This window comes from Aphelocoma coerulescens, chromosome 17 (genome assembly GCF_041296385.1).
Source record: "Aphelocoma coerulescens isolate FSJ_1873_10779 chromosome 17, UR_Acoe_1.0, whole genome shotgun sequence".
In the NCBI taxonomy this organism is placed as follows: Eukaryota; Metazoa; Chordata; class Aves; order Passeriformes; family Corvidae; genus Aphelocoma; species Aphelocoma coerulescens.
Genome location: NC_091030.1, coordinates 2308791 through 2335394, shown reverse-complemented (window position 1 = coordinate 2335394; position 26604 = coordinate 2308791). Strand labels below are relative to the sequence as shown.

Sequence of the window (26604 nt, the reverse complement as noted above, 5' to 3'; positions counted from 1 at the left end):
TATTTTGTAGAGCTCCATCCAGCCCCACCCCCATCATCTCCTCTCTAAATTTAACAGGCCTAATCTCTTCCATCTGTCCTTTCACAGGCACCTTCATCTGCCTCTGATCATTTTTGTTTCACTTCTCTGCAACTTTTCCCTCCCTGTGTCTCCTTGCTGGGAGGGCAGAGAAGAAAACCCCACTGTGTTTTGGTGGAGCTGAGCTGAGGCCCGTGGTTAAGCAAAGATAGGAAAGGGCAGTTTCAAAACTGTGCTTTATCAGAAAAAGGGTGAATTGTGATACGGGAGTGAGGAGGAGCAGCTCTGGATGTCCTGGAAGCACAGAGGAAGAGGAGCTGGGATGAAGGGTGAAACACCAGATGGGTGCTGTGTCTCAGACAAGGCCTGGCTGTCAGGGAAGCTCCTCATTCCAGCAAAGGCCTTGCCCACAAAATGAAATCTCTTAGGAGCAGCTGGGGAGGAAGCAGGAGAGGGGAGATGGAATGCAGCTGTCCCAGATGCTGCAGTTTGCAGAGTGCTGGAGGCTGTGGTGAGACCCTCCCTGCTGCATGCAGAGATCTGAGGTTTGGGGCTTCCACAGAGGGTTCCTGGCCTCCCAGAGCAGCAGGAGGGACTGGGGCTGGAGGCCTTGATGTTCTTTGGGGTTGGTCTGGTTGATGGAGGAGACTGGGCAGATCAGTCTGAGCTGAGATCCTCAACAGGCTCCTCCAGGCATCACAGACTGGTCCTCACTGGCTGCCAGCTTGAGGGCTTGGTCTCTATCCAGCAGCATTTTTTTTTTTCCCCTGGTCCCTCCAGTTGCTGTGTCCCTAATTTGGTGCTAGGTTAGACTGGGCAGCTCCTCCCTGCTGGGAGAGGAAGGCGTTATTCCAAACAGGAAAGCTCCATGGACTTGCCAGGCTCACCCCATCCTGATTCCACAGGTGGGAGACCAGATCCTGGAGGTGAACGGCCGGAGCTTCCTGAGCATCCCCCACGACGAGGCCGTGAAGCTGCTCAAGTCCTCCCGTCACCTCATCATGACGGTCAAGGACATCGGGCGCCTGCCCCACGCCCGCACCACCGTGGACGAGACCCGCTGGATCACCAGCTCCCAGCTCGGAGAGACCCTGGTCAGCTCAGCAGGGTACGTGCCCAGGGAGCTTTTTGAGGGGGGATCTGTCAGCTCAGAGTCCCTGGGGGTGCTCACGGTTCCCCGGGAGGGTGGGGACCCCCAGCCTGTCCGTGGAGCTTCCACTTCTGGGGTCCATTGAAGCATCTCTGGCCTGTAAGGAGGAGCAGGTCTGGACAATGTTGTGCTGTCCCTTCCCCTTCTCCCAGGCCGGAAGCTTTTGGCTCTCCAGAGAGGAGAGAAGGTGCCAGGTGTGGTGCCAAGTGCCAGGCACTCAGTGCTAACTGGTCTTCTCCCTCCTCGCAGGGCAGTGGGTGACCATGCTATGGATGTGGCAGCCAGGGTAAGACATTCCTGATGCCTTGGGAAAAAATCTCATTGCTCACAGGATCTCAAGATCTCAGGATCTGTGCTCCTGGTTTTAGCAGGGTTTTAATGGGCCTTTCTGCTCCCCACCCCGTGTTGGGTTAGGGTTCTGCTGGGATCTGCAGACAGTGACACAGTGGTGTCCCCTCTCCTGTGCCACTTCTGAGCACATCTGGTGCCCTCTGGCCTGGCAATGAGCACCTTAATGGGCATGGGGCAATGATCACCCATGGGCAAGGACTGTGGGGACCCCCTCCACCCTACCATGATTCCTTCCTCATGGTGGCTGTCTCTGGGCCCTGGCAGCTGCTGGGATCTGTCCCAGCCCTCTGCCCCCCACCAGGCACAGGGACTCACCCCATGCTGTGCCTGCAGCCCCGTGCCAGCATCTTCTCCCCACACCTCTTTGCAAAGCACATTGCTTTTAAATGGAAATGAAGCAGGGAGGTTTCACAGGTGGCTCTCGATGATAACAGCTTTGTACTCTTTGCTGGCAAAACATGTTCCCCAGCCTCAGCTCCTCTCTGTCTCTGGGATAGTCAGGGTCTTGTCTGGCTCAGTATCCCTGTGCCAGCTCTGCCTGGGAGGAAACAGCAAGGATCTCCCCTCAGAAATCCCTCTCAAAGGAGAAAAGTCTTTCATCTGCAGCCAGGCTTGTCTCTCCCTGGGGCTCCTTTGGTTGCCAGTGGCTCTTTCTTCACCAAGGCCTGCTTCAAGCTGGCAGTGGGGGTAAATGTGCCTTTTCCACAGGATGGGGAGCTGGCCTGTCTCCTGTGGCCCCAGTTCCCCCAGCTCTGCCAGGGAGGAGCACAGCCTGGGGTTAAATCAGTGCCTGGGTGGAGGACAGTTGCTGAAAAGGGCTGGGAAGCTGTTTTGTTTTTCAACTGGTGCTGCATGAACTCAGAGAATCAGAGTATCACAGAGTATCTGGGGCTGGAAGGGACCCACCAGGATCATCCAGTCCAACCCCTGGCCCTGCACAGACCCCCCAACAGCCCCACCCTGGGCATCCCTGGCAGCGCTGCCCAAACGCTCCTGGAGCTCTGGCAGCCTCGGGGCCGTGCCCATTCCCAGGGGAGCCTGGGCAGTGCCCAGCACCCTCTGGGGGAAGAACCTTTCCCTGCTCTCAGCCTGAGCCTGCCCTGGCCCAGCTCCAGCTGCTCCCTGGGTGCTGTCCCTGTCCGAGGGAGCAGAGCTCAGCTCCTCTGATCATGGCTCTGCAGCTACCCAAAAAAGTGGTGACACTGAACAGCCTTGCTGATGAATTCCTGAGGATACCTCCTTCCAGTCATTCCCAAAATCCCCTTTCCAGTGTGATTCCCAGCTCCGCCACAGGCAGTGTCTGACACGCAGGCACAGTGGGCTGGTGGGCAGAGCCCAGAGCAGGGACACTCCTTGGTCCAGCCGGGCTGTCTCAGCAGAGCACTGCCCTCCTTCCCACTGCCAACCCCTTGGCCTCCCAGCCCCAAGCCTGTCCCCTGTCCCTGCAGCCCGTGTTCTACCGGGGGCTGGCCGGCTCGCAGGTGACCCTGAGCACCATGGTGAGCCAGACCCGCGTCATGCTGGAGGAGCAGGCCCGGCACCTGCTCAACGAGCAGGAGCGGGCCACCATGGGCTACTACCTGGACGAGTACAAGGAGGGCAACATCTCCGTGGACGCTCTGGTCATGGCACTCTTCGAGCTGCTCAACACGCACGCCAAGGTGAGGCCCACGCCGGGGCAGGGACGGCTTCTTGGGCCTGGTGGGCTGAGCAGAGTCACTGGCACAGTGTGGACATGGTCACAGTGTGGACATGGTCACAGTGTGGCCCAGTGATCTGCTCGGGGAAAGGGGGAGGGTATGGAAGCCAAATCCACATTGTCATGGAACCATCACAGAATCCCAGACTGGTTTGGGTTAAAAGGGACCTTAAAAATCATCTCTTTCCACTCCCTGCCATGGGCAGGGACACTTGACACTATCCCAGGTTGCTCCAAACCTTGTCCAGCCTGGCCTTGGACACTTCCAGGGATGCAGGGGTAGCCACAGCTGCTCTGGGCACCCCTGGGCCATTCTGGGGGATGCAGCGTGGTGTTCAGTGGCACAGGAGCTTCTGGTCACATTTAGGACCAAACCTCCTGCACTACCTGCCAGTAAATCTCACTGCCACTGCTGCCCATGGTGGGAGGGAGGTCTCCAGCTTCCCAGGAACGTGATTGTGCTCCAACCTGTCTCTGGCTGTGTGTGCCTGGCCAGTTCTCGCTGCTCTCCGAGGTGCGGGGAGTGATCTCCCCACAAGACCTCGACCGCTTTGACAACCTGGTGCTGAAGAGGGAGATCGAGTCCATGAAGGCCCGGCAGCCCGTGGGGCCCAGCACCGACTCCTACTCCATGATGTCCTACAGCGACACCGTCTCGTCCTCCAGCAGCCACTTCACTGCCACCACCGTCAGCTCGGCCCGGGTAGGTCCCTCCTGCCTGATCCCGTTCCTTTCAGCACCTCCTCCTGGCAGTCCTACAGCAAACTGCTTTCCCTGGAGCGGTGTAAAGGCATTTACCCCGCAGGGAACCCTGTCCGGTTGGTTTCCCCTATGGACTCCCCCAAAGGAATTTTTCCGTGCAGTCTGGGTGATTTGTTGGTGATGCCATGACATGTGCTGGGTATCTCTGTGCTCCTGACACTGAGGTGCTGCTGTCCCCTGCTTGAGGGCTGCGTGTCCCTTCATCCCAGTGAGGGATGGAGCCTGCCTTGCTTCCAGAAATCCACTGGAGCCGCACCCACGCTGAAATCCCAGCAGTGCACCGCTGCCGTGCCATGCCTGCTGCTCATCACCAGCTCTTCAGTCACCTCCCTGAAGATGCTGCCTGCCTGCTCCTCATCCCAGTGGGTGCCACAGTGGCCAGGCAGCTGCATCCCATTCCCAGCCCATTCTCCAGCACTCGGCAGCAGCAGCAGCACTCCCACGTCTCTGCCAGGCCCCTGTCGCACACACCGTCTAATTAAGTTACTGTAATCACCTCAGACTATGCAGGCACTCAGCCCCCAAATTAATTTCCTCGCCATAAAATGCCTTTCATCATAAATGCATTAGTAACCTTGGAAATTAAACCCTTCGTGGAAAGGAGGAGGAACAATGGGCTCTGTGCTGGTTCCTCAGTGAGGAAAGCAGCCTGCGGTGCTGGGATGGGGCTGGGGAGGGTCCGCCCTGAGGAGGGGGCTTTCCTGGGCCTCTGCCTGCCTGTGAGAGGCCTCAGAGCGTGTCAGAGCATCAGAGCTGTGCTTTTGTCCTGTTAAATCCACAAGTACCCATAGCAGAGCCACCTGCTCTGGTCAGGAGGGATTTCGGTGAGATCCTTTCTGGATCTGCATAAACAAAGTGAGTTTGGCTCTGCTCTCCAAGGAGCTGCTGGGAAAATTCTTCTGAGGGCTGGCACAGGTCTGCCAGGACTGTGTGCTGAGTGTGACACCCTGCTCTCAGGCTGTGCCCCTGCCCGGGGCTGCTGCCACGTGCTCCCAGGTGTGCTTCCTGCTGCTCAGCACGTGCCAGGCATGGCTGCTGGGTCTGGTGTGTGAGCAATGGCCCGGCCCCACCTGGCACACGAGCCCAGAGCTCGGGGAGAGACACCAGGGTGCTGCTGTGGTACAGAAAAGGGAGTGGGCACTGCCTTAAAAGCTTCCTTCAAGAGCAGTGTCCCTCGGTGCCACTGCAGGGCATCCCTGGCTGTGTGGCACCTCTTCCCATGGGTGTAAGAACACACCCTGCTCCAGGCGCTGCCCGGTGATGGGAATGCTGGCACTGCAGATGGTTGTGCCCACTCGTGCTGAAACAGCTGCCAAGCACCAGCTCACAGTGGATGGGTGCTTGGATAGCAGGAGAGATGCAGGGCAGGGCTCCCAAACTGCTCTCTCTGCCCTCAGCCCCTGCTGCTGTTCCCCTCCCCAGCACCCCTCTCAGGAGGGGCTCACTCCAGCCTTCCCACCCAGCCCTGGATGCCGCTGGGTGTGGGTTCTGCAGGGTGGCTTTTGGGGTCGGGATTTGCTCAGCTCACTCGTTTGTTCTGCGCCTTCTCTGACGTTACATTTTCACTTTTTTGCTTGTTTTCCTCTGCCCTCCCCCTGGCACATCCCCAGGAGCGGCTCCTGTGGCTCATAGACCTGATGGAGGTAGGGGCTGCAGGGGCTGGGTCAGTGTGTGTGTGTGGGCAGGGGGAGGGCCGGGCTGGCCAGGGAGAGCTGTGGCTCCTGCACGTGCATGGCCACCTCGTGTCACCCATCTCTGCTTTCCTCCCGTGGCTCTGCTGAGGAGAGCTCCTTCCCCCAGTCCTTGGCTCTGCAGTGCACACAAGGCTCAGCTTGAACCAGACCCAGCTGCTACCTGAGGGCCACGGATACCTCGGGGATGGGGTTTTGGAGCCTGTCAAAGCCCAGCCTGCCCTCCCTGCCCTGCCTGCTGCTGGGCTGGGTGGCTGTGTGGGCATCCTGGCTAAATACCAGTAGAAAAATCATAGAACACAGAATGGTTTGGCTTGAAAGGACCTTTAAAGTCCATCTAATTCAACGCCCCTGCAGTGAGCAGAGACATCTTCCACTATCCCAGGTTGCTCCAGCTTGGCCTTGGATGTTTTCAGGGATGGGGTAGCCACAGCTTCTCTGGGCAACCTGTGCCAGGGCCTTACCTCCCTGTGAAAAAACAATTTCCTTCTATCTAATCTAATCTAAACTAATCTAATCTAATCTAATCTAACCTGCCCCTATTTTAGTTTAAAACTATTCCCCTTTGTGTTATCACAACAAGCCCTGTTAAAAAATCTGTCCCCATCTTTCTTAGGGCCCTCTTCAAGTAGTGAAATGCCACAACAAGGTGTCTGCAGAGCCTCCTCTTCTCCAGGCTGAGCAGCCCCAGCTCTCTCAGATGGCTGCTCACATCCCAGCACACCTCAAGATGGGGCAGAATTTTCCTCGTGGGCCGTGGGTGTGCAGAGATCCGTGGGCAGTTCAGTGCACTCGCAGTGCGCGCGAGAAATCCTCGCACGGGGGGCCGGGCAGGGACGTGGCAGAGCCCCAGGAACCCCAGTGTCCATCAGGGCTGGGGGGAGCTGCAGGCTCCAGGGTGTGCAGCTCATTCCCTGCTCCTTAGCCAGGAGGAAATCACAGGGTCAGCAGCAGCACAGAGAGCAAAGGGTGGAGCTGAGAGCTGGGAGAGAGGAGCTGTGAGCCCACCCCCTGTGGGAATGGTGCTTATCCAGCAGAGTGCTGTAGCATTCCCAGGTGGAGTTTATCCCAGGCACCCCAAACCGTGGGACACTGATCTTTTTGGCTTTGTGACACCAGGCCAGGCCACCTGTCCCGTGGGTTGGCAGGTGAACTTCCACCAAAAATCAGCAGGGTGAGGCTGGGCAGGCCCTGCCGTGGGATAAGGGATTCTGTTAAGGAATGCTTGAAGGATTCTTGGGAATGAGACAATGCTGTGGTTGACAGTGCCAGCCATGGATGCTCAGCCACTGTCTTGAGTGTCACCAGCACCTCCTGGAAATCCTGGGACTCGAGATGAGTCCTGCAGGGCAGAGATTGGCTGCAGACTGCAATAAGCAGGTGCAGCATGTCTGACCAGAGCAGTGGGAATTCCTGATTTTTCCTGGCATTCCCTTTGTCCCTGCCTCCTGCCCAGCCCTCAGTGTTGGGATGAAGGAATTGATAATATCCCTGTAGGTTTTGTTTTTCCTCTCCACCACCTCCTGGCAAAGCTGCTGCCATCCAGAGGTGCCTTCTCCTCCCAGGGCTGGTTCCAGAGATGCTGGCTTACCCCAGCTCCCTGGGATATCCCACCTGGAGGGTTCCCATGTGCTGGGAATGATCCTCTCAGAGGACGAGGATGGAGACAGTGAAACCATTGCATGGGGGTCACTGTGCACCCTCAGAGCCCCTAAAATCTGGACCAAGGGCTTGGGGCTCCTCCATCCCTGTGGCTGCATTCCAGAGTGGGAGATGGAAGGGAAGAGAGGAGGAAAGCCAGGCTTGTTCCCAGGCTGGTGCAGTTGTTCAAAACTGAAACCCCGCAGGACTCAGGCTGAGTAGCTCAGCAAAGCTCTCGTTAGCAGTAACTGGAAATTAAGGGACTGATTTGGAGCTGCGAGGTTAATTAAAGGTTGGGCTGTGTTCCCTGGGGAGGTGTCAGTTTCTCCACCCTTTAATCTGCAAGTGAAAACTGTCTGCCTGTCTGAAAGATGCTCTGCAGCTCCCTCACTCCTGCTGGGGACTCTTTGTAGGATAAGAAGGACAAACATTTCCCAGCTGCTCTGAGAAGGGGCTGGAAAGGCCTCACCTGGCCCCAGTTTCTGTGGAGAACTGGAAAATAGATGGGGGAGAGGAGCAGCAGGGAGCAGCTTCCTCAATAGAGACTCATTTTTCAGGGCAGTGGCTTCCATGAATCTTTCCAGGGAAATCCAGGAAGGCACAGCCTGGAAATAGCCAATTCCTGAAAGCAAATGTGCTTAAAAGCCATCGTGTTTTATGGCCCAGAGCAATCACTGCTTAATTGCTTCTGCCCCCGAAGAACTGAGCCTGGGGAAAGGCAAATCTCCTGCTCACACCCTGCAGCAGCCAGAGCTGCCCTGAGGAGGAGGAGCAGCATCAGTGTCCCTGGCAGTGGCACTGTGGGCACAGGGACAGCTGCTGTGCCCACCCAGCATCTGCAGAGGAGCCACAGCTCAGGACAGACTGGTCCTTGCTGCCAGGCCAGAGCTGGGGGACGTGGCCTGTGATGGGCACAGGGTTGGGGGACATAGCCCTGGGAGGTTTTAGGGGGCATCAGGCAGATTCTTCCCATTTTAGTAGTGACACAACTGTGACAGTTTGGCTGCTCCCAGTCCTATTCCCCAGAGAAGCTGTGGCTGCCCCTGGATCCTTGGAAGTGTCCAAGGCCAAGCTGGACGGGGCTTGGAGCAGCCTGGGATAGTGGAAGGTGTCCCTGCCCGTGTCAGGGTGTTGGAATTAGATGATCTTTAAAATCCTTTTCCAACCCAAATCCTTCTGTGCTTCCCGTTTAAAAGCCAGCTGCCCTTTTGTTGGAATAATTGAGGATGAAGCCACCCTTTGCCCGAGGAAGGAAAGTTTCCCAAGCGAAGCCTTTACCTGTCACTCCCTGAACAAGCTGTTTCTTTGTGTTCCCATTCTCCAGGGCTCCTTCAGAAGCCACGGAGATAAAAGCACTTTGCATCAATGTTTTTGCTGTTCCTCTAATGGTCTTAATTGTCTCCCATGTCTATTTTGGGAGGCGAACATCTCACAGGCACAGCAGCAGCCTCCAGCAGCTGGGGGGGATGCAGATGCGCCGGCGTTTCAGCTAATCAGCTGTTTACCCTGCAATAAACAGCAGGCACTCACACACAAACCGTGCCCTGCCCCATCCACACAGCCCTGCGAGCGTGACAGGAGCCGAGTTCAGCCTTTCTGAGCAGCAGCAGCCTCTCTGCAGAGCAGGAGTTGCTGCAGGAGGGGGACCTGAGGCTGAGTTTGCCCTGGCAGGGGCACCGGGGGAGCTGGGGATGTCCCCCCTGGCAGAGGATTCCCTCAGCAGCTCTGCTGTGCCCCGCACTCTGCCACCCTGACTTAGCCAGGTGCTCGTTTGCTCTGCTTGGCTGCATCCATGGCCTCTCCCTGGGCCCAGCCCTGCTGACAGATTCCCACAGCCCTTCCGGATTTCTGGAGCTGTGAGATCCTCAGAACGGTGGTGTGACATTTCCTGGTGACGTTTTTGACTCATAAAGCAGTGGCAGCGGCTTCTCTGTGTCTCAGACCCCCTGCTTTGGATTGCGGGGAAGGGTTTTAAATTTCTGTTGTCCTTCCCCTGGGAAAAAAAATCCAGGTATTGAACCTGCAGCCCTCAGGTTCCTGCCTTGCTTCCAAATTCAGCAGGAGGAGCTGATTTGGGCCTAGAGGAGCTCACCCCAATTTATCAGGTCCACAGCATGCTTGGGAGGGCTGGGGGTCTCCAGGGAACCCCCAAGGAGGCAAAAACCTTTGGGTGAGACTGGCCCTGCATGGGGAGGGGTTTGGAGCATCCCTCTGCCCATTCCCTGTGACGCTGGCACTGCGCAGGTGGCTCCTGCTGCTGTGCCACGACTTTCTCTTCCTTCTCTGCCCTCTCAGAACACGTCAGAGCTGGAGGGAGCTGGGGACTGCCACCAGAGCAGCATCAACACCCTGCCAGACGTGTCCCTGGTAAGGAAAGCCCTGCACGGAGCTGGGTGGGAGCAGGAGGCAAACTGGGGGGTACTGGGATGTGCCTCAGCTTCAGCAGCTCTGCCCCGTCAACCCCCCAGGGGCATCACTGAACCCAGCTGATCAGATGAGTTTAGGAGAGGGATTCTGGCTGGATAGGAACAGCCTTGTGCAAACCAAAGCAGAGGTTGGGTGGTTTGTCCTGTAATTGTGCTCATCTGTGAGTCATGTTCTTATGGTCAGGAGGTCAAGAAGGTGTTTCTGGAGCATGGTCAGAAGGTCAGGAAGGTGTTTCTATAACAACCAGCTCCTTTAGCCATGGTCAGTGTGAAAAGATGAAGACACTGAGCCTGGGCACAGCGTCCTAAAAACTGTTCTTGCTTTGGCAGGATGATCTCTCCTCCTTCCCAGAGGAACCACCCAACTTCAAGCCTCCTCCTCCTCCATCAGCCCCCCAGACCCTGGACCCCTCCTCTGCCCAGCACCGGATCCCAGGGAAGGACAAGCCCAAGCGCCCCTCCTCCGAGTCCTCCCAGTCTGGCCTTTTCTTCGTGGCCCCCCGAAACCCCTCTCCCCCTCCCAACCCCCCCGAGAAGGACACGGTCAGCGTGACCTCCACGGCCTCCACATCCACCGAGGATTCCGCCCCCAGCGCCATCTACGCCACCATCTCGCCGTCCCTGCACAGCTCCCGCCGGCCGGCAGACGCCCAGCTCTCCGTGGTCAGCCAGCACCCCATCGGGCCCTTCCCCAGGGTCCAGTCCCCAACCAGATTGAAGAGCCCATCCCCGGAGGGGCTTCAGAGCCCCCCATCCCCGTCCCCTCCTCCCCCACCCCCGCACCCAGCGCCCCCTCCCCCGGACAAGGGCAGCCCCCAGGCCGTGGCCAACCAGCATTTCATCATGGTGGAGGTGCACCAGCCCAACAGCGAGCCCGACGTCAATGAAGTGAGGCCCCTACCCCAGGCCAGAGGTGGGTGTCACCTTAGCAGCCGGAAAAAAACATCCCTGGGGTGTTCCGAGAGAGAGGAACGGGACAGGAGGCAGATCTCAAGGTTTCAGGTCTCATGATGGATCTCATGATCCAAGGGATGGAGCGGCTCTGTTATGGAGACTGAGAGAGCTGGGGGTGTTCAGGCTGGAGAAGGCTCCAGGGAGAGCTCAGAGCCCCTTGCAGGGCCTAAAGGGGCTCCAGGAGAGCTGCAGAGGGACTGGGGACAAGGGATGGAGGGACAGGACTCAGGGAATGGCTTCCCACTGCCAGAGGGCAGGGCTGGATGGGATATTGGGCAGGAATTGTTCCCTGGGAGGGTGGGCAGGCCCTGGCACAGGGTGCCCAGAGCAGCTGTGGCTGCCCCTGGATCCCTGGCAGTGCCCAAGGCCAGGCTGGATGGGGCTTGGAGCAGCTTGGTCTAGTGGGAGGTGTCCCTGCCTATGGCAGGGAATGGGATAAGAGGAGCTTTAAGATCCCTTCCAAGCCAGGCCATTCTGTGATCTCAAGGACCAGAAATAGTTCTGGTCTTTTCCAATTAACTGTGTATTTGGGGGGGGGAATCTAATTGTGCCCACACTCCGCTCGGGAGTCACATTTATCCCGGGAAAAAGAAGTGGAGGTGAGGGAGCAGCGGGCGGGGCTCCACGGGTCCCTCGGAGATGGAGAGGGAAGGGAATCCAGGGGGTCCCTCGGAGATGGAGAGGGAAGAGGGGTCCCATGGGCTCTCGGAGATGGAGAAGGAAGGGAATCCGGGGGTATCCAGGGGTATCCAGGGGGGTCCCCGGCCCCCCGCGCTGCGGGGCCGACACGAGTGGCAATGTCGCCCTCGTGTGGCGCGGTGCCGTCACTGCAGGTCAGTGCGGGCGAGGGGCGGCGGTGCCGCTGTGCCGGACCCCCGGCTCTCCCTGCAGGTGCTGCTGCGCCGCTGCTCCTGACATTTCCAGTCTCCATCTGCACTTGGTCTTCATCCTCAAAGGGCAGAAAGTTCCTACATGGCAGCGTCTCTTCGCTTGGCTTCGTCCCTGTCTCCTCCCTGACCCTGCTGGGGAGCATGGGCTGCATAAACTGGCCTCTAGCAGGATCCCTGAAATTCTGCACTCTCTCCCTCCATCCCAGTTTGGGATCTGGGTTGGATCCCAGGCGAGAGTTTGAGGCCACTTGTCCCTTGATGCTGTCTGTGCACAGCTCTGCTCTTCTGTCTGGGGGCTGCAGTGAGGTTGGGGTCAATGTCTCCTCCCAGGAAACAAGGACAGGACAAGAGGGAACAGCCTCAAGCTGTGCCAGGGGAGGTTCAGGTTGGATATTGGAAAAATTTCTTCACTGAGAGAGTGGTCAGGCATTGGGAGAGGCTGCCCAGTGGTGGAGATCCTGTCCCTGGAGGAATTTTAAAGCCGGGGAGATGTGGCACTTGGGGCCACAGTTTAGAAAGTGGCCTTGGCAGTGCTGGTCTTGTGGTTGGACTCAATGATCTGAGAGGGCTTTTCCCACCTAAGCAACTCCATGGTTCGGAAAGGGTCTGCTTGGGAACCTTGCCCTGCAGCCCCGGTGTGAATCCCAGGGAAGCTGCCCAGCCCTGGGAGCGGGAGCTGCCCTCGCTCCGTGGCCCATGGGCGCTCGGCCAGCCCCGGCCCTGGCACTGCCCGCCCGCTAACGCCGCGTCTCTCCCCAGCCTCCACGCTCTCCCAGCTGTCGGACAGCGGGCAGACCCTCAGCGAGGACAGCGGGGTGGACATCGGGGAGGTCGAGACGAGCGGCAAGGACAAGAGCCGGCAGCCAGGCCCCGGGAAAAGCCGGAGCCTCAAGGAGGCCGCGAGGAGCGAGGGGGTGCCAGAAGGGGCCTCCAAGCCGGTGAGGGGGGCCTGGGGTGCTGCTCTGTGTGGGAGGGGGCACCCGGGGCTGTGCCCCACTGCCTTGGCTGCCTGTTCCACTCCCTCTGCCCACAGGCAGCAACCACTCGTCCGTGCTTTGCTGGGATATTTATCCTCTTTGCTGAGCCCAGTCAGCTCTCTGGGAGGGCTGAGTTGTGGGGAAAGGGGTCAGGAGTGGCTGAGAAGGGCGCTGTAGGGCTGATTCACTCTGTCCTGGGTAAATCCCATCCCTCCCAGCTCCAGCAAGCAGCTGCCTGGGGCATGGGAGAATTCCTGACTCTAAAGGGACATCCACAGGCCACATGAGTGAAGTCACCCATCACCCAAAAGGGAAGGTGGCAGCAGCTCTCAGATATAAACTGGGAGTTTCTGCAGGTGGTGAGGCTGAGGGACACAGGCAGGCAGGCAGAGAGCTGCTCTGCTCCTCCCCAAACCCTTCCAGACCTGCCCAGAGTTGGGGCTTTGGATGTCAGGAGTCAGAAAGCAACTGCAGGCTGTGTCTGTCCTCTGTGGTGGCAGCCAGAGTGTCCCTGCCTGCTGTGGTGCCCTGGCCGAGGGAGCACAGCTGGCACGCAGTGTCCAGCCCCCTCAGCTGCCCTCTGTCCCCACAGCCAGGACTCCTGGAGCCCACGTCGTGTCTGATCCGGGTGTCCAAGAGCGCTCCCACCTTGGGCATCGCCATCGAGGGCGGCGCGAACACGCGGCAGCCGCTGCCCCGCATCGTCACCATCCAGGTAGGGCAGGCTGGGATGGGAGAATTCCATGCCCATCCCATCCCATCCTTCTTCTCCCTGGACAGGCTGGGGAAAGCCCTTGAGCTGTGGACACGGGGATTTTGGAGGTTTATCCCCCACTACAGCCCTGCACCTCCACAGGCACGGTTCTGCTGTGCTGAGGGATGGCATCCATGTCCCGTGGATGATCCCATCCCAGAACGCACCTCCTGCGAGCCAGCTATTTGCTCCAGACATCTCAAAGGGGATCAGGGCAGCCCTGAAAGCTTGGCTGCTGTCTCCAGATGTCTGGAAACTGCCAGACAGAGGATTGAGGAGGGGGAATGGTGGATGGGAACCAGAGAACTGAGCCCTCTGGAGCTGTCCCCCTGTTTGCTGTTTACTTGGGGCAAAATTCAAGTTACTTACGGCAAAAAAAAGCAAAGCCAACTCTGCCTTGGTTATTCTTGGCCGCTCCAGCTGGCTTCACTCTCCAGGAGCGAGCAGGGGGGAGAAGCCGAATTCATCCCCTCTCTGCAAAAAGCAAAATATTTCACATCCATCACATCAGATATGAAATATTCCCCATTTTTCCCCCCGCCCCTGCTTAATGCAGGTAGTGGTGGGAACATGAGCTGACACCTCTCTCTCCTGCAGCGGGGAGGCTCAGCACACAACTGCGGGAAGCTAAAGGTGGGACACGTCATTTTGGAGGTGAACGGCACGGGGCTCCGAGGAAAAGAGCACCGGGAAGCCGCCCGGATCATTGCCGAGGCCTTTAAGCTGAAGGAAAAGGACTACATCGATTTCTTGGTCACAGAATTCAACGTCGCCCTTTAGGAGCGGGGCTTTGGCGGACGGGGAGCACTCGGATGGGGATGAAGGACGGCGCCGAGGGGTGACAGCAGCGTCCCACCGCACGCAGCCCTCGCCCGCTGCGCCACCCCGCACGCGCAGACACCCCCGGCTTGTCCCCAAATGTCCCCGCGCCCGCTGCAGACTCGCTGCCTGCGCAGGGCAGGCTGAGAACGGGCAGAGATCAGTGCACATCCCTTGAAGTCCCCATCCCTGTCCTCTCTGGGGTAGGGAACATCCTCTCCCCCTCGGCCAGGCTGGGAGGGGGGCGGGAGGGCGGCAGAGTCTGGGTGTCCCCGCTGTCATTTGAGTGCCACACACAGAGCGAGGTGGGCCCGTGGCTCAGGCTGGAGGGGTTTTTGGGGGGTTGCTGCTCCCTTGGGTGCTCGTCCCCGAGGTGCCCAGGTGGGTGGCACCGGCCACGGGTGGGGATGCAGAGAGAGAAACCGGAGGCCTTGTAAATCGCTGGCAATGTCGTTGTATTTATATATACAGAGCTTGTGCTTTTAATTTTTCAATAAATCTATCAGGGTAGAAAAAAGGCTGCGCTTGGGGGGTGCTCCAGGGATGGGATGAGGGGGTGGAAAGGGGCAGGGGTGCCAGGATATTTTCCCTAATATCCTGGGAGTTGCCCAGGGCTGGCAGGGTGGGTGGGAGTGCAGTGGTGGTGGGCTGGGAGGGGATGCTCTGTGTCAGCCCCATCCCATCCTTGACCTATCCAGTTCTTATTCCCATCCTACCCCATACCCAGCCTTATCCCCATCTTGTTCCATCCCATCTCATTCTTTTCCATCGCATCTGCTCCTCATTCCTACCCCATCCCTTCCTCATTCTCATTTCAATCCCTGCCAAGGATCCCTGGAATCGGGGATCCCATCCCGTCCCATCCCATCCAATTCCAGCCCATCCCATGGGATTCGGGGAATGGGCAGCGCCCCGCCAGGGGGTGCCCGCGCTGCATAAATTATGCCAATGAGGCCGCCCACCGCGGCTCTGATTGGGCGCCAGCCGCGGGCTATGCAAATATAGAGTGGGCGGTGATTATGCTAATGAATCTGGCGCGGATTGGCGGAGTGCGGCGGATATGCTAATCAAGTGAGGCCACGCCCCCTGGCGCCGCGGGCCGCGCTTTTGTCCGGCGGGGCCGGGCCAGGGCTGGATCGGGACCGGGATCGGGACCGGGATCGGGATCACAACCGGCACCGGGATCGGGATCGGGACCGGAGCCGCCCAGCGCCGGCCGAGGAGGCGCCCGCCGGGCTCTCCCTACAGGTGGGCAGCGCGGGGCGCTCGCGGGGCGGGGGGCGTCTCTCCAGCGGTGCCCTCGGGCCAGATGTGCCCCAGCTGTGCCCGGGGGGGCCGGGAATGGCTCGGCTGCTCCCTGCAAGCCGCCTGCTGCAGCTGGAAGGAAGGACAGGGCCCCCGGGGCGCCGCCGGAGCACAGCTGGAGACGCAGCTGGCGGCACAGCCCGAGGGCCCCGTTGCGGGGCCGCATCCAGAGCCCCCGGCTCTGCTGAGCGCGGCTCGGGCAGGGCTGGCCCGCAGCCGGGAGCTGCTCGGGGTCCCTGGGTGGAGGAGGAGGATCCCAGCCCTGGCGGGATCCCTGCGGCCGAGGAGATGGGACACGCCGGGAGGGATGCGGAACACGCCGGGAGGGATGCGGGACACGCCGGGAGGGATGCGGGACACACCGGGAAGGATGGGGGACACGCCGCTCCTGGCCGAGGCGTGCCCTCCCCACGCCATCGCAGCCTTCGTGGCCCCGAGGAAACTTGTCATAACTTTTCTCCTGGCGGTGCCTCCTCCCCGCCGGGGCCGGAGGATTCCGGGAGAGTTTCGTCAGGGGCTGCGGAGGCGGCTCGGAGGCACGGCCGGGGCTCGGCGGAGGCTGCGGGGCCGGGTGGCTGCCGGCGGCTCCTCCGAGGAAGTCGCCGGGGCAGCAGCGTTCGGCTTCAGTTCCGTGTTTTATTTCAAGGGCAGCCGTGTTCCTGGCAGCCGGCGGGTGCCCGCGGGTGCCGTGGGTGTCCCGTGCTCAGCCGCAGCCTTTCGGTACCTTCAGGGCAGGGCTGAAATCGGTTCTTAAAGTTCAAGGGCTGCCGGAGAGCACGGCACTGTCTGTACAGGCTGAGAGAGCTGGGGCTCTTCAGCCTGGGGATGAAAAAGCTTCAGGGAGTTCTTGGAGTCCTTTCCAGTGCCTAAAGGGGCTCGAGGAGAGCTGCAGAGGGACTTGGGACAAGGGCCTGGAGTGACAGGATGCGGGGGATGGTTTCAAACTGACAAAGGGCAGGATTAGATGGGATATTGGGGAGGAATTCTTCCCCGTGAGGGTGGTGAAGCCCTGGCAGAGGCTACCCAGAGAAGCTGTGGCTGGTTCACCCCAGCACAATCTCCTCGGCCACCTGCCCTGCCGTGTCCCCGCCGCCTCTCGCTGCCCTGTGCTAAGAAGGGATCTCGGTGCCACCGGCTGTGGCGCGGTGACAGCGGCAGCGCTCTCCAGACAGGGATTAGGGCTGTCCTTCACGGGAATTATGGCCATCCAACCCCGGCTGTGCTGGTGTGCTGGAGTTCAGCCCTGGGGATGCACCCGGGGTGTCCCCAGCGAGGACAGGAGGGTCCCTGTGCCAGGGGGAGGTAGGAAAGAGGAGCTCCCTGTCCTGCTGTGGGGCTTTGCCTCAGTGCAAGTGATGGGAAAATGACATTTCCACAGGGTTTTGGTGCCTTTCCGTGGGGGATCTGGGGGGACATGGCCCCTCCAGCCACTGGAATTGAGGTGGCACGTGGGCATCGCAGTGATGGTGACAGGCATGTGCTTCCAGAGGACCAGGGAGGTTTGTCAGGCTCTTCCTCGCTGCGATGGTGCCTCCCTTGTTCCGGTAGGAAATAATGCAAACTCAGAACGCAGCGTTTCCGCTTCTCTGCCCTCTTTCATGCCTATAAAAACGGGACTCTGTGGGCTTTAAAAAAGGGTTTATACACCATGAATTCCTCCCTCCTGGAGTGCAGACGCCCCTTGCCAAGTTCCAGCCCGAGGCCGTTCTGGCCTCCTTCAAACCTCCCTAAACGAGACTCAGAATATCCATCCCTTGCCTGGGACGGGGATTAAGCTCCCTCAGCATCCCAGATGTGCAGGGGGGCTTTAACCCCTTGCAGGCAAGTGATTTTGGGGGCATAGGGAAGGAGGGTTATTTCCCATCCCTCAGGGGATGTGGGAATGGAGGTGTGGGGTTTAGAGCCCCCCCAGCCCCGCCTGCTGTGCCCGGGGTTGACAAGGCAGTGAAGGCAGAGTGACAGCAGCGCTGTCCCCCCCCTCCCCGTCACCGAGCGAGCCCCGGGGCGGAGGATGCTCCTGTCTCCTCCGCTGTCACCGCTCATAAACCCAGGAGCCGCGATGGCTTCGTGCTGGCCTTGATTGCCGCTGCCTCCCTGCCGCACACGTGTAACGAGCTGGGCGGGCTCAGCCTCGCACCTCCGCCTTTCCCACCGGGCAGGGAGCAGGACAGGGATGGGATCGCTGCCCCCGGAAAGGATCAGGGGTTTGGAGCTGAGGGGCAGGGACCGGCAGAGACCTGGCAGCACTCATCGCTGCTGGGAGCATCCCTCCCTTCACAATTTGGGACAGCCCTGGCTGAGATTTGTAGGGCAGGAGAGGATTTGAGGGGCTGGGGCACAGCAGAGGTCAGAGTTTTCTAGCTGAGGCCTTTACTTTTCTTTTTAGCTCTTCTTGCAGTTGCCCTGTTGCAAAAATCCTGGCTTTCAGAGAGGAAAATTAAAATATGTGGATGTATTTATGCACACACATTTGGGGTTGTTTGTGTTTGCTTTGTGGCTGCTGAGCACAGAGCCACATCATTTTTCAAGCTTTTCTGTGCTCCCATAAAAGTGAGAAAATCACTTAGAGGGGGTGAAAAAAATCCGAGATTTTTCACTCTTGCCACCCTGTGACCATCAGCGGAGGGACTTTCTGGGAAAGCCATAAATGTGGCTGGGTCTGGAAGTGGATCCTGCAGACTGTGGCTGCTGTGGGCTGTGCACGTGGGACCGCTGCTCAGAAATGGGGTGACAGCCAGTGGTGTGTGGGTGAGGCATGGCCTCCTTCAAGAGATGCAAAATCTCTTTAAAGAACCACCAGAAATGGGTAGGGAATGTTTTAACCCTTTATGCCAAGATAAAGGGATAAAACAGCAGCACAGGCTGCTTTCACCCAGCACTCTCCTTCTGGGAATGCTGGGGGTGCTGTTTTGGGGCTCCCCATCGCTCTGGGATCCTGCAGGGCTCGAGGTGGGATGGGAGGCACTTTGGGGGGGGGGGGTCTCTGGGATGGGAGTGAGGACATGGTGCTGTAAACATCCCCAGCTCAGGGAGGAGCTAAAGCCAAAATCCCTCTTTGGTTTCATTAGCTCAGAGCCCAAAGCATCCCACAGGCAGCCCCATCCTTCCCGGTGGCAGGAGAAGCTGTGGATCATCTCCAGATGTGGAGAATGGAGTTACCCCCTCGGTGTGTGGGGAAAAACCTCATGCAAACCGCCCCCCCAGGAGGTTTGCAAGACCCTAAGGGATGCTTTGGGCTTTGCTCCTGCCTGGAATGCCCTGAGGATGCAGGCAGGGTTGGGAGCAAGGCAGGTGCAAGAACGATGCCCTTGATGCCAGGTGGTGCTGGAAAATAACCCCAAACCTCACAAACACCCAGGGAATTTGCAGATCTGAGGCTTGGGAGTGGGTTAGAGGACTTTTCCTGGAGCATGTGGGTGCCATGGATAGGTTTACACCTCATCACCACCATCCCTGAGCCAGCAGCACCCCAAAATCACCGCAGCACCCTCTGGCTGAGAGCAGCCACCCCAGGCACTGTGCTGCGGTTTCATTAGCTCGTCAAGCTGTCCTCTGCGTGCCACTAATTACACAGTAACGAGCTGCCTTAATTGTCTGCCTGCAAATGTGCCAGGACAGGCCTCAGAGCCTGGGTCCTGCCACAGCACCCCTGGGGTTGTGAGCAGCATCCCAGGAGGGGGCCAGCTGGACCCCAGCCTTGGAAATTTCCCCAGATTTCCAAAGGGAGGCTCCACCTGGCTGAATTTTGGCACTTTTAGGCTTAATTTTGGGTCTCCTGGAAGATCCCCATGCTGATGTCTTTAGGACCAGCTGCTGATGGTCCCAGGGATCTCCCTCCCCTGCCTTCCCCCAGCATTTTGCTCTGAACTGGATTAAAAAACAAAGGTTTTGGTGGAAAATGCTGCAGGAGGAGGGTTCAGCCCCCACTGCGCAGGGCCGGATGGGGTTAAAACTTTTGTGGCCACCTGCAAACTTGCAGGAAACATCATTTCCTCCTTCTGCAAAAGCTCGGCTGCCTCACAGGCACAGGAAGGTTTTGGGGTGCTCAGAAGAACTCCCCATGGAGTCAGAGTGATGGGGGTTGTCCTGAGGATGCTGGTACAGGGTGAGTGTCCCCTGCATGGGGCTGGTTGAGCCTGCTGTGGCCTTTCATGGCCAAAATTTGGGCTTATAGGGTTCAAATCTTGCAGAGGGGACATCGCTGGGAAAACCCCGCGGCCTTTCTTGCCACACCCCACATTTGGGGTTTCAGCATCTGGCGTTCCTCCGGCTGCTGCTGGAACTCCTGGGAGGGGGTGAGGGGGGAGCTCCTGCTTTGGGGTCATCCGTGGAATGAGTGTGCCGGGTCTCTGCTGGGATCCCTCTCACTGTCAGCCCCCACAATCCAGAGGGGTCTTGGGGTGCTCCTGCCCCCCCCCATCAGCACTGCTGGTGATCACCCGGGTGCTGCGGCTGCCCAGCTGGGGTGACGTCCACAGGGTGCCAGCACGGGCTGGCTGTTCCCTGCGAGGGGGACAAACCTTTTGGGGTGGCCCTGAGAGGTGGCCTTTCCCCACGAGGACCTCACGGCTGTGAGCATGTGGCAGCTCCGGCTTCGTGGTGGCATGCAGAGCGGGGGGGGCCTGATCCGAGGGCATCCCCCTCCCATCATCGGGGGTTGGTGTTGTCCCCGCGATTTGGGGGACACGGGAAACCCCGCCAGCGTGGGGGAGACACCTCAAGCAGAGCCCACCGTGTCCCGCTGAGCATCCCTCCCTCTCCCCCGGCCCCCCCAGGACGCGGTGGCGATGCTGTGACCTACATTCGCGACAAGGAAGGTCCCCAGCCCGCCGCCACCGCCGCCGGGCCATGAAGCGACACAAGTGACGGGGCCGGCGCGCCCGCGGCCATGGCCAGCCCGGCACCATGGCTGCGCTGGACACAAACAGAGCTGACGCGCTGGCACGGCGAGGAGGAGGAGGAGGAGGAGGAAGAAGACGACTTTGAAAGGCGGATGGACGAGGATGGGGTCATCGGCCTGGGGGAGGCTGCCAGGAGCCCACCGTGGGGTGAGTCCTGCCCTCCCTCTTGCCCAAAAGGGGTGGTCCCAAATGTCCCAGGAGCTGCTGGAGCCACGGGGGCTGCGAGGGGGACGGGGCCACCGGCTGGGTCTGGGTGGCGACAGCCCCGCGGTGCGGGTGTTTTGCAGGTGACAGTGAGGACCTGGAGGAGGGGTCCCCGGCAGACGAGGGGCGCTGGCACCCACGGCAGGACCTGGCCGAGGAGGATGAGGAGCGGGGCAGCTCCGGGGGGGACGAGGGGCCCTGGGGGGCGGAGAGCGATGGGGAGCCCTACCCCGAGCTGTCCTCGGAGGGCCGCTGGGGCTCGGGCTCCAGCGGCAGCCCCGAGGTGCTGAGGGACGGCCGGGCTCTCTGCCAGCCCCGGGGCTGCAGCACGGACGGGGGGGACATCTCAGGGCTGTCGGACACCAGCCCTGGCCCTGCCACCCCCTCCCGCCAGCACCGGGGCTGGGGCACGGCCGGCGACACCATCGGGGGGCACAGGCAGGAGTGGACCCCGAGACGGAGCCTCCCTCTGCAGCTCTCCACCGATGACCCCAGCCCTGAGCCTGTCCCCGAGCCGCAGACAGCTGGCACAGGGCTGCCAGCCCCCGGCACCGCCGGCTTGGCACCCACCGGGGAGCCTGGAGACACCGGGAACCCCTCGGCAGCCCAAGGGCACGAGAGATCCCGAGTGCCCAAGAAAGCAGCGCCCGCCGTGGTGCCCCCCAAGCCCACCCGGCAGTCGCGGTCCCTGAGCCCCAGGAGGCGAGCGGGTGGCAAGGGGGCGAGGGATCCCTCGGGAACGGGCACCGAGGGCACCCAGTACGGCCGAGGGCGCCTCAACCACCCCCTGCCCGACCTCTCCAAGGTGGAGGCGCGGGTGAAGTTCGACCAGAGCTACCGCCCACCCCGGGGCCGGGTGCTGCCCGCCCGCCCCCGCGGCCCCGGCGGCCCCATCGGCTTCAAATCTCCGGCCGAAATCGTGCGGGAGGTGCTGCTGAGCAGTGGGGAGGGGGTCCCTCCGCAGCCCCCCAGCACGGCCGCGCTGCCGCAGGAGTTCAGGTCCCCCAGACAAGCCACGGCGCTGGTGCAGCAGCTCCAGGTAACGCCCGGCTCCCCCCAGTTCAGCCAGAGAGGGCGAACTGGGAGGGAATCCGGGCTGGGAGCAGCAGGGGGTGCCGGGGAAATGGAGGTGTCGCTGTCTCTGGGACACCGATGGGGGGGTTGGTGCTGGTCACCCCTTCCCGGTCCTGCCTGGGGCTGGCGAAGAGGGAAGGAGCAGGGATGTGGGCAGTGCTCAGGCTGGGGACAGGATGCTCGTGTCCCCCTGGGGTGCTGGTCACCCCCCCACAGCTTGTCACCCTCAGGATGTTTGTCCCCCTGGGAGAAGAGGGGAGCTCTCCCCGCACGGAGAAACGGGGGCCACATCTGCACAGATGGGTCGGGTGTTTTGGAGGGGGAGGTTTCCGCACCCCACTCAAGGCTGCCTCCCCTCTTTATCACCCACCCCTCGGGCATTCCCCCCCCCCGCCCCCCGCTGTCACCCACTGCTGTCCCCTCCCCACAGGACGACTACCACAAGCTGCTGACCAAGTACGCCGAGGCTGAGAACACCATCGACCAGCTGCGCCTGGGCGCCAGGGTGGGTGGGGGGCCAGGGTGCCTGGGGGAGGGGGGGTCCTCACTCTGCTCCCCCCTCCCTGAGGTTATCTGTTGTGTCTTCCTCCCCCGGCCCCCCTCCTCTTCCTCCTCCCGGGGAGCTGCGGTTGAGCAGTCCCAGCCCAGGGAGAGGGGGTTGAGACTGGGGGGCCACCGTGCCCCCCTCGCCTGGCAGGGTCCCCTCCCGTGCCAGGGCGGTGGCTGAGCCGGATTGTCCCCGGAATGGCGGGGCGCGTCCCTGAGATGGCAGGGTTACGGGCGGAAGCGCGTCCCCGTGTCACCTCCGCCACCTCCCGCCCTGCGCCGCTGCGTGGGTGGGGAAACTGAGGCAGGGCTGTGCCAACCGCCCCCCGCACGCGTGTCGCCGCCTTCACCCTTCTCCCCTGCTGTGCCCGTGGGGTGCTGCAGGGTGTCCCCGGGGCACGGTGGGTGGGTCGGGGTGCAGGCTGAGTGCCCGAACCCGCTCTCCCTGCCCAGGTGAGCCTGTTCTCCGACCCGCCGCAGCCCAGCCGCAGCCTCGCCGTGGGCACCGTGGCCACCGGGTGCCGGGTGATGACCCTCAGCATCCCGCAGGCACGGACAGCGGCTCTGGGCATGGCCACAGCCCCGGCCACAGCCCCAGCCCCGCCAGGTGCAGGTGTGTTGATCCATGTCCCCTGCCCCGCTCGCCGCCCTCCCGCTCCGGTTCTGGGGGAGGGGGGGAGATGCTCCCCCGCAGCCCCTTCCCCACGCTGCCGTCACCGGTGCTGCGGGGTCACTTTGTCTTGGTGTTTTCTCGCAGCTGCAGCCCCGGGACCGTCAGAGCGGGGGGGTTCACCCCAATCTCGGTCCCCTCCTCCGCCCGGGGGGGGCTGCCCCGCCTGCCCCGGGCCGTGCTGCTGCCCCGGCCCCCGGCTCACCCGGGCGCTGGCGGGGCAGAGCCGCAGGCTGCAGGCACAGGTAAGGACCGGGGGGCTACTGGGGGGGCCGGGAGGAGGACTTGGGGGGCTGCGGAAAGGGGCTGGAGGGGGCTTTAGAGGGGCTGCGTGGAGGAGGGCTCTTGGGGACAGTGCTGGTGGGGTCTGTGGGGGCTGCAGGGAGGGGATTTAGGGGGTTCTGGGGAGCCTGAGGGGAGGGAGGTTATGGTGGTGGGCTGGGGGGGGCTGCGGACAGAGGGGGTTTGAGGAGGGTGCTGGGGCGAGCTGGGGAGGGGGTCTGGATTGGAGGGTTGGGGGAGATGCTGCTGGAGGGGCCTGTGGGGAGTGGGAGTGTTGTGGGGTGCTGGGAATGAGCTGGGAAGGAAGGAAGGGTTGGGGAGGGGTCTGCGGTGGGGGATTGCACTGGAGCAGTCTGTGGGGATGCTGCATATGGGGGGCAGCAGGGAGGGGGTCTGGGGGGAGCTGCGGAGGCGGGGGCTTGCAGGGCCGGGCTCAGCCCGTGCAATGCCGGCCAGGTGGAATCCTTCGAAAGCTGGATGCGTGCAGGGACCCCCACACCCTCGGAACAGCTCCAGGTGCGTCCGCCCCTTCCCGGACCACCAGCCCAGCCCTGGCAGGAGCAGGGGGGTGGCGGTGCCCGGAGCCGAGTGGGCAGGCTCAGACCCCGCACCCTTGTGCCGCAGAGGATGAGGATGCTGAAGGACGCGCAGGATGCGCTGGAGCGGGAATACCTGCGGGGCCGGCAGCAGCTCCCGGGGGCTGCGGGGGGTTTTGATCCTGACCGGTACGTGCTCGATCCCCCTGCCACCCCCCTCCCCAGAGCCCCCGGAGAGTCCCCGGGGGCCGCTGTCCCCCCTGCACTGATGGCTGGTGTCTTGCAGGGCGGTGGAAGGGGAGATTTACCGCCTGGGGCTGCGCCTGGAGGGGCTGAAAGAGCGGCTGGAGCCGGCGGGGAGGCGGCAGCCCCTCCCGCAGCCCCCCCCGCAGCCCTGCTGCCCCCCAGCCCCGTCCCCACCGCCGGTCATCCACTCCCCCCACCCCGAGGTGAGCTGGGGGTGCAAAGGTTCCCCACCCCACTGCAGTTGTGGGGGGGTTGCCTCTCTCAGCCCCTTTTGCTGTGCCCAGCAGAGCCCTGCGCTGGTGGAGAGTCCCCGGGGGACAGCAGGGGACAGCGAGGGGGTGGCAGGGGGGCTTCCCTGGCCCCTGTGGCACAAGCAGCGCCAAGTGGAGGAGGATTTTGGGGACCTGCTGGAGCAGTGAGTGCCCTGGCAGAGGGGCAGGGGGGACACGGGCACGGAGCACATCCCCAAACCCACCCGTGGGTCCCCCAGGTACCAGCACTTCAAGTCCTTGCCGGAGTCGCTGAGCCTGGAGCAGCTGAGCCTGATGGAGAGCGAGTCCCAGGAGGAGGTGGATGCAGCCACAGCAGGGGATGGTGGCCCCAGCAAGGTCCCCTGCAGGACACGGTCACTCGAGGAGGGGGCCAACATCGAGACCCTCCCTCTGTAAGTGCTGTCGAGTCGAGTCCCCAGGCAGGGGTGAGCAGATTTACCTCAGGGTCTCCAGTTTTACCTCAGAGCAAATGGTGGCAGAGCTGCACCAGGACATTCGTCACCTTTGGGGTTGTTCTGCCCCATCATTCCTGCTCCATCCCGTCCCCACAGGCACCTCCCGGAGAGAAGAGCTGCCACACTTCCCCCCCGAGGACCCCCAAACCTGGGGGACACACGGGGCCACCCATCCCCTGCCACTGCTGAGGAGCCACCAGCCCCTGCCAAGCCCCCCCTGGGTGTCCCTGGGCCACCACGGGTGCCCCTGTCCCGCCGCAGCAGTGGGACGGGCAGCGCTGCCACCCAGCACGGGCCCCACAAGGTGAGTCCCACCTGCCTGCACCCCCAGAGGGTCCCGAGGTGCTGGGCACCGATCCTGCTCTCCCCCTGCCTCTGCAGGAGCAGCGCATCGTGTCCCCAGAGACCGACAGTGGCTTCGTGGGCTCGGAGGCCAGCAGGGTGTCACCCCCCGTGCACACTCCCGAGCACCATCCCGCTGGCACAGGGTACGGCCCGCGGTCCTGCCTGCGGGAATTCGGCTCTGCCTGCGGGATTTGGGGGATTGAGGAGGAGCAGGCACTGCGGGAGAGGCAGTGAGGGTGTGGGGAGCGGGGTTCAGGGGGGGTTGGAGATGTGCAGGGTGCCCGTGGCCAGGGATGAGCCATGGGGGCTGCCTGTCCCTTCCCCAGGACTCCGGGCTCTCTGGGACCGTCCATCCCCATCCCCACTGTCCTCCGCACCCCACGGAAGAGAGAGATGACCCCGCTTCCCTCCGAGACAGCACTGATGGGCATCTACCCCCCGGGGGGCACGGGAGGGCCCCGGCTGCCCCCCAGCAGCCCCTCACAGAGCAGCTCCCCCCCTCGCTGGGCCGAGAGCAGCGAGGCAGGGCCGGACCCCGACGGTGATGGCAGTGAGTGCACAGGGCTTGGCGAGGACAGAGATGTGGGGGGGCTCCGGCTCTGTGGCTCTGGTTTTTGGGGTTCCCAGACCTGCTGGAGGGAGGTGTGTGCCAATCTCTGCTCTCTGACCTTGACTCGCTGTGCTCCCTCCCAGCTCACACGGACTCAGAGGTTGGAGATAGGAGCTGTGCCAGCGCTGGTGGCCACCCTGCAGCCATGGCCAGGAGCCCAACCAGCCCCCTGCCATCCCCCCAAACGCCATCCCCCACCCTCCTGTCCCCCGACCTGCCGTCCCTCGACCCGGCTCCCTGTGACCTCCTGGGCTCCCGTCTGGAGCGCGAGTGAGTGTGGGTGTCCCCACCTCCCCAAACCCCTCTGGGTGACACAGGGACCCCCCAAAGGCACCCACTGGGTGCCCGTGTGGCAGCTGAGACCGGACTCCAGCCCAGCCCAGCCCCAGGCTTGGTTTTGGGGAGCGTCACAGCTGCTGGGTGCCGGTGCTGGGGATGGGGGATCTGGGAGGGAGTCGCTGATGCTCCCCCAGGGCACCCAGCACTGTTGGGGTCCCTGCTGGCTGCAGCCCCCCCTCACTGTGACATCTGTCCTGGGGCAGCCAGGCCATCCGGGCGCTGCAGGACGAGGTGTGGCGGCTGCGGCGGAGGCTGGAGGAGAGTCTGCGCCGCTCCCGCAGCTACCCCGAGGGAAAAGCCACTCCCCGTGGCACCCCGGCCAGGAGGCCACCAGTGGCCAGAGGACCATCGTCCCCTCAGGATGCAGCACCCTCGGGGTAGGTGGCAGGAGGGACCTGGGGGTGTGGGGGGCAGCGTGGGGGCACCCCCGGCCTCGGGCTGTCCACACCTCTGCTGTGACCAGGGAGAGGTTTGGCTGCCAAGCCTGGTGGGTGGCGGTGGTGACGGCATCTCTGTCCCCTCCGCAGGGACCCGAGCCCCCCGGTGCGGGGCAGGGTGGCCCCCGGGGTCACACCCACACGGAGGGAGAGGTCAGCTTCGCTGCCACGGCACAGGCCGGAGCTGGACCTCGGTAAGTGGAACCTCGCCCGGGTGGGGACAGAGGGGACAGAGGACACGTGCTGCTCC

The 26604-nt window shown here is 61.9% G+C and overlaps 2 protein-coding genes across 3 annotated transcripts in view; both read left to right on the top strand.

Annotated features, from left to right (window-relative positions):
- WHRN (whirlin) overlaps positions 1-14630 on the top strand; it is a 46347-nt gene extending 31717 nt beyond the window's left edge. Inside the window, exons 4-13 of one of the 2 annotated variants that reach the window (XM_069031756.1) lie at positions 924-1126; positions 1418-1454; positions 2968-3180; positions 3715-3921; positions 5591-5623; positions 9608-9679; positions 10069-10651; positions 12342-12520; positions 13152-13274; positions 13911-14630. In XM_069031756.1, the coding sequence (XP_068887857.1) occupies positions 924-1126; positions 1418-1454; positions 2968-3180; positions 3715-3921; positions 5591-5623; positions 9608-9679; positions 10069-10651; positions 12342-12520; positions 13152-13274; positions 13911-14093 (1833 nt within the window). In that variant the 3' untranslated portion in view covers positions 14094-14630. The remainder of the gene's footprint in view (positions 1-923; positions 1127-1417; positions 1455-2967; positions 3181-3714; positions 3922-5590; positions 5624-9607; positions 9680-10068; positions 10652-12341; positions 12521-13151; positions 13275-13910) is intronic. The other variant, XM_069031757.1, reaches the window with a different exon arrangement.
- Positions 14631-15441: 811 nt separating this feature from the next.
- Positions 15442-26604, top strand: part of AKNA (AT-hook transcription factor) — a 15300-nt gene continuing 4137 nt past the window's right edge. Inside the window, 18 exon segments of the mRNA XM_069032160.1 lie at positions 15442-16120; positions 20213-20253; positions 20255-20303; positions 20306-20485; positions 20626-21581; positions 22047-22121; positions 22616-22775; positions 22920-23077; positions 23571-23630; positions 23739-23839; positions 23937-24099; positions 24184-24560; positions 24720-24927; positions 25005-25111; positions 25295-25518; positions 25662-25848; positions 26121-26294; positions 26445-26548. Of these exon segments, the coding sequence (XP_068888261.1) occupies positions 15442-16120; positions 20213-20253; positions 20255-20303; positions 20306-20485; positions 20626-21581; positions 22047-22121; positions 22616-22775; positions 22920-23077; positions 23571-23630; positions 23739-23839; positions 23937-24099; positions 24184-24560; positions 24720-24927; positions 25005-25111; positions 25295-25518; positions 25662-25848; positions 26121-26294; positions 26445-26548 (4003 nt within the window).